At 41.9% G+C, this 11152-nt stretch overlaps 2 protein-coding genes across 4 annotated transcripts; one reads left to right on the top strand and one right to left on the bottom strand.

Annotated features, from left to right (window-relative positions):
• The first annotated feature begins 4016 nt into the window (after positions 1-4016).
• Positions 4017-7030, top strand: LOC137713395 (serine/arginine-rich SC35-like splicing factor SCL30A). 3 transcript variants are annotated; one of them, XM_068452686.2, is made up of 6 exons: positions 4017-4134; positions 4321-4479; positions 5157-5234; positions 5958-6122; positions 6397-6519; positions 6635-7030. In XM_068452686.2, exons 2-6 carry the CDS (start codon positions 4331-4333, stop codon positions 6738-6740), a joined length of 621 nt encoding a protein of 206 aa, XP_068308787.2. In that variant the 5' UTR covers positions 4017-4134; positions 4321-4330; the 3' UTR covers positions 6741-7030. The 3 variants fall into 3 exon arrangements, with proteins under 3 accessions (XP_068308787.2, XP_068308788.2, XP_068308786.2); XM_068452687.2 differs by having other exon boundaries at positions 6579-6717; XM_068452685.2 differs by having other exon boundaries at positions 4119-4134; positions 4262-4479.
• A 1879-nt stretch (positions 7031-8909) lies between these two features.
• LOC137713394 (F-box/kelch-repeat protein At2g44130-like) lies at positions 8910-10243 on the bottom strand. The gene has a single exon (XM_068452684.2). It carries the CDS (start codon positions 10109-10111, stop codon positions 9080-9082), a length of 1032 nt encoding a protein of 343 aa, XP_068308785.2. The 5' UTR covers positions 10112-10243; the 3' UTR covers positions 8910-9079.
• Between the last annotated feature and the right edge of the window lie 909 nt (positions 10244-11152).

The following is an 11152-nucleotide window of genomic DNA, read 5'->3' as shown; positions in this document are numbered from 1 at the left end:
CGGCGGTCAAACGTGTTTTGGCGTCTTTGGCATTTACTTGCGCCAAAGCCTTGCAAACATAGGGTTTGTCTATTATTATCTCGGCCGCGTCCACACTAGCATACTGAGGGTCTTCACTTTCGGCCGATGCATAGCTCACCGTGGGGTTCTTATACAATGTCCCCCGGGATGGTGACTTTGATATCTTTTCTTCTCGGAGCAGATACTCATATTGTTCGACGTGTTGAGCAAGTTCGTACATATCTCGAATATTTGCCCCCAAAAACTTCTTTTTGTACTCCACGTCTAATCCGTTGAGGGCGATCCTGACGAATTCCACTTCGGGTAGCGGCACTCGGCACCAGTTCCTGGCCGATTTAAACCTTGTTAGGTATTCCATTGGAGATTCATCAGATGCTTGAGCCATCCTGGCCAAGGATGATACGGACATCTCCATCCCTGGCCGATAGAATTGTTCATGGAATTTTTCGACCAACTCTTCCCAACTCTGCACGGAGTTGGGTGGAAGATTAATGTACCAGGCGAAAGCTGAGCCTGTCAGTGAAAAGTTAAACAGTCGTAGTTTGTAGAAATCACTATTGACGTCCCCACACTGCGCTGTGAACCGAGCCACATGTTCTAGTGAGGATAATGATGATTCCCCGGCGAAGAGGCTGAAATCGGGGATCTTAAATCCTCGTGGGTATTCAAACCTTTCCACATAAGCCGGGTATGGGTGAATGAATTTTGGAAACTTCGGCCCTTTCTTTAGGGCCGAATCAATCATCCTCTGGACTTCGGTCACGTTTATGGAAGCGACTTCTTCTCCCTGGCTTGGTCCCTCGGATCTATTTCCTGGTCCTCTTCTTTCTAAGGGGACTGGTTGCGGCCGAGCGGACCCTCTCTCGGCTGGTATGGGCACATTCGTCGGGAGCTGCCGCGGTTGGCCGACCTGGCCATCTTCGAAAGCTTTACTGACTAGTAGTTCAAGCATTCTGGTATGTGTATCGCTGTTACTACGTATTGCGTCTAGCAAATCATTCATCTTCTGACCAATCGACTGCTCGACCTGACGATATTGTTCATCCAGTCGTCTTTGAAGGAATGTCCTAGTTGGTGGATCGGAACCTTCCCCACCATCGTCATCACAATCTTCCACAATCCCTTCCATGAACATTCCAGCTGTTTGATTTGGGACTGCGGGGTTGTAAGGTTGCCCGCCGAGACAGACTTCATTCTCTCGGCGTGTTACACTTGTGGCCTCGGGCGGCGCAATTATGATCGGATTTTTTGTAGAGTGCAAATCCTGCCCAAGGCCTTGCACTGGTAAGTCAGTTGTTGACTTTCCCATGGTTGTTTTCTGCTTAGTAGACCGTGTCTCAATGGTCATGAACTCCGAAGGTTTAGCACAATGGTCCCACTGGGCGTGCCAAAATGTTGACCTTCAAATCAGCATACAATTGCCCTGCGCAAAACCTCTCAACATCTTGAGATTTTTTCCTTTTCTTTTTCTGCCGACACACCTTCAGTTTGGATAAACATCACTGTGGAAACGCCCGGCGAGCACCTTCAGTTTGGATAAACAGCACTGCTGCCGCAGAATCAGCCGACCGAGAAGCATCTTCAGTTTGGATAAACAGCACTGCGTCGAGGTCGACCGATTATCTATCCAAGTCTCGGTCGAGAAAGGTTTTCGAACCTTTGTTGGCAGAGGTCACCTTACTAAGCTTTCTCGGCATAGTTAGGTGTTACGAATTACATTACTCGGCGTACTGGTCGCCGAGTGGTTTTATGATTGGATACTCACAGGTGAGTTTCAGGGTTCGGCATTCCGACGGCCGAACTACGTTTACCATCAAGACATATACCACGTTCGAGTACCTGTGCCCATACACCTTGGTCTCGATTCGACGTGCTTATACTCTCACGAATATAATCACAGTGACCGAATCGGGCTCGGACGATTTGTGAACTCCGCAGAATTAGCAGCCTTATCTTCAGGCTGTAGAACCCAGAGACCGAGAGTGTTCCTTCCTCGGTCGCAATCGCAAGTTAAAGAAGTCAGCAACGCGCTCAAAGCTACATCAACAAATTTTACTCCTCGGCCAGGCTCGGCCGACGAGTTGGCACGCCCCATATTCGACCGAATGACGTAGTTACCTTATTAGTTACTCGACCTGCGCGCCACGTAGGTTTTGTAATTTTTAGGGTCAACAAATACATACATACATATATACATACATACATACATACATATATATATACACACACACACATTTGATGATACGAAAATTTAATGAAAAATTAAGGTAGATCCTTCGTTCTTCCAAAAATTACAGTACTTTATGTTTTCATCTGGATACCTTCGTAGTGATCATGTTTGCACATTTAGGTAGCTTTCCAGAAATGCCATCACCGAAAAGCGACCCCAAATCGTCCTCCGTCACGACGCTCTTCTTCTGCATCCCTTTCTTCTTCATCTTCTTCAGCTCCCGCTCCTCTGCCTCGAATTCTGCATCGACTTCAGCCCGAATTTCATCCCGCTCTTGTTGATTCAATGAACTTCCTCCCCCTTTGATCAAAAACAAAAATTTACAAACCATTTAATTGCCAATGTCTTTCGAATATAAAAACACAAAATTGAAAAAAAAAACAACTGCTGAAGTTTAAACCTCTGGGGAAGTCGGGGACCTCGTCTTCGAGTTGCAAAACGACGGCTTCGGACCTGGCGTCGTCGTTTTGGTCCTTATTTCGTTTGAACGGTTTTTTGGAGGACTTGTTGAACTTTGGAGCGTCTCCCGCCTTCTTCTTTGCCTCAGGTTTCTTGAACGGCGGTGCCATTCGTGGTCGAATGCAACGACTGATGAGCGTGTATATATATAAAAAAATATATATTTTGTGTATATATATGGGTCTCTGGTTCTTCTGGGATTGGGGTTTTAGAGGTTTAAGGAGAAGGTGGGAGACTAAAGGAAAGAGCAGACTGCAACTGGGCGAGGGTTCAGGGCCTATTGGTCTTTTTGTTAAACAAGGTCGTTTGGTGGAGTTTATTGGGTAGTGCTGCATACACCAAATTTGTGCACTAATCACATTTGAATTTTAGCTACAATACTTACAAATATTTAATACAATCTCCTTAGGTATTATGTTAAATACTCATAACTATTGTAACCAATCAACTTTAATACAAATTGAAATTTGATTAGTGTAATAAAAATTTGTATGATGTAGAATGTGCCTCATCATTTGATGCACAAATTTAGTATATTCGGGGTTAGGGCTGGAAATTGATAAGTGTGTGTGAAAAGTAAAAATTGGTATGTGGAGCACTATCCAAAATTTATAGGACAAATGAAGACTTACGGAGCCATTTCAGCCTTCATTGACCAGTGATTCACCAGTGCTAAAAATTGAATTTAAGATGTGTGGTGTGAAATATGGGACTACAATTCATCCGTAGTCACTAATTGCTTTTAGCAGATTGAGCATTTTTTTTCAAATTCACGTTCAAACAGTCTTATTTTTCAACTTAACTTAGACTATTAATCTCTACTAATTAATAAAACACTTATTGTCAACCTAAATCTTATGAAATTACTAGTTTAACCCTCTAATTAAAGCAGAACATGAATAAGACATAAGGGCAGAAATGTAATTTCACAAAATCAAATTTTACTGTTTTTTTTTTCTTCAAAGCACTCTCTTCCTCTCTCCTTCTATTTTAAAAATAAAAATAAAAAATTTTCTCACACACTTTATGTGTGCTCATATACTGGTATCGGCGGTAATAAGTTAAGAACTAAAGAAAGAAGAAATTTAGTGGTTCATGGCCCATTATCGGCGTTTTGCTCTGGGCCGCATATGAAGCAGCCATGAGGTGAGTGTTTATGGCCAGCCCACGAGCTTGATAACTCACGTGAAAATTTATGAACCATACAAAAAAAAAAAAAAAAAAAAAAAGACAGGACCGTAAATCACATCCGTGAAATACATTATCAACGGTCGGATTTCTCCAAACCTCATTAAAACCCAATCCAAAGAAACACATATTAACATATCTCTCCTCAGCGGAACCTTCCCGAATGTTAGTATTTAAACCCACCCAACCTTCCAGCTGATTCCCTAAGCTTCGATTGCGTTCCCAATCAATATACCGTAAGTTTCCTTCTTCTCTTCTTTAATCTAATTTTGAAAATTTTACTTAAATTTATTCTATTTTTCAGATCAATTACATAAATAATTATGTGCTGATCTTCAATTTTAGGTTTGTGATTTGTTACAGTGAAATTAGGGTTATCGATTTCAATTTCGGTTTGTAATTCGTGGTGGGGATTATTGCAGGTGAAAGAAAATGAGGGGTAGGAGCTATAGTTACAGCCCTTCGCCGCCTAGGGGTTACGGCAGGCGACGCCGTAGCCCTAGCCCGAGAGGTCGCTATGGAGGTCGTGGTAGGGATCTTCCCACCAGTCTCTTGGTCCGCAATCTTCGCCATGACTGCAGGTATTTTGTATCTAATTCTTTTGTGTATTAATTTTGTATCTTGAAAAATATGGATTGGCGGAAAATAATTGTAAATGATTTAAAATTTATGGCTGATAGATTAAGATTGTGGATTTAGGTGTTTATTTTTTACGTTGTTAGAAGTTTTCATCATTTCTCAAAACATGTCCTAAGAACTTGTTTGGTATGAGATTCAAAATTGTTTTTGAATCTTAACAATAAAAAAAGAACAGAAAAAAAAAAAAAAAAAAAAAAAAAAAAAAACCCTACAGCACCCCGGTGGAGTCGGGAACTTCTAGGTTCAATCGGACAGACAGATGGATTCGAATAGAGGGGTCGGATGATAGGAGAGCTGACAGATGAGAGACAGCATTGGAGGAGAGAGAAGAACTGAGGGGAGGACACAGAGAGGATAGAGATAGAGAGCTAGCTGAGAAGATCCGGAGTGAGAGGAGATTAGAGAGTTCACTTTTGTGTTTTCAAGAAGTAGGCCAATTTTGAGTTAGTTATGGATCCAGTTTTTGAAAACAGTCCTACCAAACCAGTATTCAAATTTCAAGGTGTAAAACTTTAATGTGTTTTTGAGTTTAAAGAGTTGGATTCAAGTAGAGGACCAAACGGGCCCTTGTATTCTGTTGCTTTTGTGAAAAAAATTATATTATGTTTGTTGTTTGCAGGCCCGAGGATTTACGCAGGCCATTTGGGCGATTTGGCCCCCTTAAGGACATATACTTGCCTAGGGATTATTATACTGGGTAAGCTTGCTTTCTATCTATGCAAATTAAGGGTTTTTGTTATTAAATATTTGTAAGGAATGTTTGAGGTTATATTGTTCTTGATTTGAGCTAGAAAGGTCCACACGTGTGAATTTTGTCAGTTGTTTTGGTTTTGATCCTGAGTGTTTGTTGAAGTGCACTTGTTTTTGTTTTTGTTTTTATTTTTTTCTTCTTCTTTTATTTTTATTTTTTATTTTTATAATTATGTTCAACTGCTTTATTGGAATTTGGTTGTTTTATTGAAAGTGTTGAAGACACCCTTGAAGTAATAAGAGTACTGTGTTGAAGACAAGAATGAAGTAGCAAGAGTGTTTATTCAAGAGATCAATGAAGTAAGTAATTGTTGAAGATGGTTTTAGTATACACGAATGTTTTGAAGAAAGTTGGTCTTAGTGTACATGAAGATTTTGAAGAAAGTTGGGTTGAAAACATTGAGAAGAAGTTGAAGTGTTGAAGAATTTCAACTCAAATTTTATCCTTGACTCCAACAAGGTTAGCAGCCATTGATGTTTGCACTTGAATTGTATAAAGTGTCTGGCAATTATTTGTGCTTATCATGCTGACTAGAGCTTCGACCATGTATGAATTTTCCAGAATACAAGATGTAGTTTCGGTAACATCGGTATAGTTAATGCTATTATATGGGTTTCTTTCTTGTGTAGCTTAGTTTCTTGTTATACTTAATGCTATTATATGGCGCAGGGAGCCACGTGGCTTTGGATTTGTTCAGTTTGTAGACCCTGCTGATGCTGCTGATGCTAAATACCATATGGATGGTCAAATTCTCCTCGGACGGGAATTGACGGTTGTATTTGCTGAGGAGAACAGAAAGAAACCCTCGGAAATGAGGGCAAGAGATCGTGTTAGGTGAGATACCCATTAAACATTACACGGTAGTGTTCTTATTTCAAATTAGTTTTAGTTTAGTAGAGGTTGACTACTATGACAATGATGTGTATACTTCATTGCATCTGAATGACTCAGTTTTGTTTGCAATTTTAAATAGTTGATTTCCCATCTAATTAGCTTATACTTGTCGAACGTCTTGTACCCCACCCATTTATTTCAAATTAGTTTTGGTATGGTTTTGACTACAATTACAATGGTGTGTATTATATCTTGTTTGTTTTTTTGTTTTTAGGGGTCGGTCATATGATAACAGGCGATCCCGCTCTTGCTATTCACGATCACCGTGCTATGCTCGAACATATTCTCGAAGTCCTGATTATTATTCACCTTCCCACAGGCCAAGGCGATACTCTAGGTATGGTGCTGACTTTAGTATAATATATATGTATTTGAATCCTTCTTTCCTTTATGCAGGACAGACAGAACAATCAGTAAGAGGTAACCGTTTTGGTATTTTGATGTGGATGCAGGTCAATTTCACCTAGAGATAGAAGGTACCGGGACGAATCACGCTCAAGGTCTCCCTATGGTTCAAGAAGCCGTAGCCGCAGTCGAAGCCTGGACTACTCTCAGTAGAGCGGAAGATAATAGAGGTATACCTAATCAGGAGCTAGAGATCTATATATGGTAGAAGTTGGGATATTAATAAATGGTAATTAGCGATGGTAACCATGGATTTCACGTCGACATTAAAAGAAGGGGCTGCCTTGGTATCCTACTCTAGGTTTCTTTGTTCCGTCATTTGGCTGAATGCCCGTTGTAACATGAACTCATTTTCGAAACTAGCTGTTGTGTTGAAATGATTTGGTTGTGTAATAGAGCTTTTTTAAGTAACCATATCAAAGTTGGTCTTAGTTTACCATTTAGGGGGCGTTTGTTTGCCCTCACTAAGTTGGACTGGACTGGACTGGACTAGCTATTAGTCCAATACTGTGTTTGTTCCATGCTGGGATTAACATTAATGAGACTAAAGGGGACTAGCATGGACAAAACCCTTCACTAAGAGGTCTTAGCGAGACCCCCCAATAACCATGGGACTAGCTAAGACTATCCTCTCTTTCTCGTCCTCGTCATGCTCAACGACCACTCCCGACATACTCCTCATCATCTCCGGTCATCTAGATCAATCATTAACTTTCCGACTTTCTTTCAGATCCATTTCACAACCAACTTTCATATAAAATATACCAAATTGAAGCTGAGAGTGACAAGATTACGATTTTACCTGAATTGAGGCCAAAATGTGGTCGAATGTGGCCGGAAAATGGCCTGGAAGTCTCTGCCTATTTGGGCTTCTTCAAATCCATGACAGATTCGAGCATTCAAAGCTAAGATCTCGATCTAGGGATGGTGATGAATTTTTTGGCGGTGCTAACTTCATCCAATTTAACGAGGGTTGGCCGGAAAACACATCGGGAAACTTGCAACTCGTCGGGAAAATTGGAGCCGTAAGGTTCCATTCAAACAACGCATTGCTAGAGAGGGAGGGAGGACAGAGAAATAGAGATTGGAATCAATAAGGAGTTTGACCAGGAATGAGAAAGAGACATGAATTGAGAGGTCTAAGAGGAAAAAAAGAGGGAGAGGGTGGGACGATGAGAGAAGAGGAAAAGAGTGAGATGGGAATGGTAGGAAAAGATGAAGAAAAAGATAAGATCATAATAAAATATTAATAATTTATATATTAAATAATATAATATTAGAATTTGTTATTATCCAGCTTTTTAATCCAATACTGCACCAAACGCTTCACTAAGTTAGTCTAATCTAGTCTAGTCTAAGCCAGTCCAGCTTAGTCCTTGAAGCTAATCCAGTCCGAGATAGTCCGGCGCAACAAACGCCCCCTTAAGTTACTAAACGTATTTATCCTCCGTCGGATTCCGAGCCATCAAGTTGAAATTCAGCCTTTCCCAAAGTGCTTGTACCACAAAGAAGAAGAAAGAGATCACTCCGTAGACTGGGATTTCTTCTCTGTTGGACTTGCTAACAGCATCGGTGCATGATATTTACAAGTGAAGAAGAATATTATTAGACCGAGATACTAAGTGCCACAACCATCTGTATTTTAAATGTGCTCTCTCAATTTACACACTGGAGAGTGGAGATCACATAAGACGTCATGATTGCCGTGTATCTATGAGTTGAAATCACCGATAAATTTTTTATCAAGGTCTATCGTAGGACACCCTATTCTCCATTTTTAACTCACGATGGAAGTGTAGTAAGAGAGTCTTCTTTTTCACTTTTTTGCCGTCATTGGAGGAGAGAGATCTTTAAATTCACACCGTTGCCAAAAAATGTGATTGAAATTACGTCGCGAAGCTTGTAAAGTAACTCAGCCCATCTTCACTCATTACCTTTGGCGATATTTTATCCTTTTAAAAATTAATAATTAAAAAATATACTGTAGACTTAGATCTTTTCACATCCGTTCGGCATCCACATGTTAAGGCTCTTGATATGCTAAACTTAGCTCTAACTCTTCTCAATAAGTCCATTTTGGCGATTATTAAAAGACAAATTTACACAAATTCAGACTAAAAATAGTCAAAGGTTGTAGATGGCCTAAACTCGTCGCTCACTCTTCACTCAAAATCATATGTTTGTTCATTGTCTACCTATCTAATGATCGCGTGCTATTGTATTGCGAATGCGATGATAGCTACATTGGCTAGAGCTGATATGCTCGGCCATTGAACGTGAATTTGAATTCTTTGAAAAAGTGATCGGATAGTGTAAACAAAATTTTAGTGCAAATGAGATTTTATAAAATTAAACAGAAGACCACAACACGTATGATATTTTTACAATTTAGTTACAAAAAGCAAAAGCTGCTTACAACTTCACTCATACATTACATACACTCATATTTCTTTTTCCAAAAAATAGAAAAGAAAAGAAAAGAAAAAGAAAATTCAAACCTCCACGCGGCACCCGGACTGCAGGAACCCAGAGAACTCCTCAGGCGTTTCCATTTTCTTCAATTTACCATTCTGCCCTTCCACCAAAAAGACCCCCTGCGACGCTCCCTGGTAAGCCGACCCCGCCAAAAAGGACCATTTCCCCAACTCGAGCGCGCAAGGCCCGACCCGGACTCTCGGATCGCAGTCACCCCAACAGAAGAACTTCCCGCCTTTCCCAACCCCGACGCACGACCTCGGGCACTGACCCGCCCGCCACACGTCCTCCTCCAGCCTCCACCGACCCGACCCGGTTTCATAGATCTCCGCACTCCCCACGAACCTCCCTTGCATGTCCGTCGCGTACCCGCTGACGACCCAAAACTCCGACCCGGATACGAACCCCTCGCACTCGTCTCGGCCCTGACTCATCTCGGTCAGCTCGCTCCATTCGTTCTCCCTCACATCGTAAACCCTCGCCGATTTCATCGCGTTCTTGTTCTCGTCGTGGCCGCCGGCGATGTATATCCGCCCGTTTAGCTCGCAGGCGGCGAAGAACGACCGGGTCTCGGGCATGTCCTTCCCCCGAGTCCACCGCTGAGTCGTGAACTCGTACACAAACACGTCCCGAATCGGCTGGTAATTCGACGGGTCCCACCCACCCATCACCACCAGCTTCCCCTCCGAGCCTGTCACCTGACAGAACATCGGAAGCCCGTGCGGGTACTTCGGAACCGGGTCGATCCGGTCCCAATTCCCACTCACAGAGTCAAAAATGGAGACCCCATAACCAGGAGGTTTAGCCGGTTTGGCCTCGTACGATCCGGTCTGAACCGGAAGAGCCTGGACCAGGCAAGCCGCCTTGTGGGTCCGCCCGGATTGCTTCCTGTGGTTATGAAATTCCCGACTTTGGACAACGTGCTGCCATCGGCGGCAGACTCGGGAGGCGACTCGGTGAGTGGAATAGTGCAGACGGGTCAGGCACTCGTATCCGAGTTCTTCCGGCAGACCGGGAATTAACTCGGTTAGTAACTCGGCCGTTTGCATTTGGCAAATTGACAAATTTTGGGTGATCAAATTGGACTTATAAAGTTTGTGTGTAGAAGAATTTGGACGCGATCGGATAGGATAATGGTCGGGGTGGGGATTCAGTTGGGTATTTATATGCAAACACCACACTCATAAATGGAGTTCTGGGGGCTGAGTCACTCCAGGTGACATATTATTTAATTTGTAAATTTTATCAACAAATTTAATCTTACTAATATTATCCTTTATAGTTACTGCTCTTTTGAGTATTACTTAGGTATTGATTGAAGACTACCATATATACTCACTTTGTGACTGGCCTTATCAAAAGATGACTTGTGCTTATTGTTTCTAAAAATCGGCGAAAAATAAAATAAAATATACACTACCTTTTTTTAACAATAAAAATATGTGTTAAAATATTATTAGGCTAAGTGTAAAAGGTGAGTACATAAATTACTCAATTGTGAATGCCTAAGTATTGAGAGTATGCTATCAACATATCATATTTTACTTCTTACACACCTCTTGATAATTTATATTCGTTGATCTTCTTCAATTCATCCGATCTAACGGTCCATTCTAGTGCGCCTAGGACTGTGTTGACTGAAGCTTTCAAACTCCTAGTGAGTGGAGAAGGAAGACATGGGCTATTATATTACTACTATGGTGACACCTATGGTACCTAATGAACCGTACTCCCAGCACAAGCTGGTGAGAGCAGGATTGAATGCACCTGTCTCGTATGCTATACCCACCGCCCCTACTTAGCTCTGCTTTTTGTGCTTAGCTTCCTTCCCTCGTAGCGCGCGGCGGAGCGCTCTTTCTCAGGGCTCACCGCTTGCTTCTTATGACCTCACTTGTCACCATCAGGCTCAAGTGCTAGCTCAAAGTAGGAACCGTCCCCGCACATCCGAAGCGAGTGATCTTGCTAAACCCTTAGTTGCGCCCCCTTGGCTAAAAGTTTGCTACTGCATGCGGCCTACTTCTGCTTTAACTACTAAAAAAGTGTTTGAGTGTATGAGGGGTGGCAATAGTGCTTCGTTTTAGTGCTGCTTT

Source organism: Pyrus communis, chromosome 14 (assembly GCF_041283825.1).
Source record: "Pyrus communis isolate YQ-2024b chromosome 14, ASM4128382v1, whole genome shotgun sequence".
Lineage (NCBI taxonomy): Eukaryota > Viridiplantae > Streptophyta > Magnoliopsida > Rosales > Rosaceae > Pyrus > Pyrus communis.
This window is presented reverse-complemented; position numbering and strand designations above follow the sequence as displayed.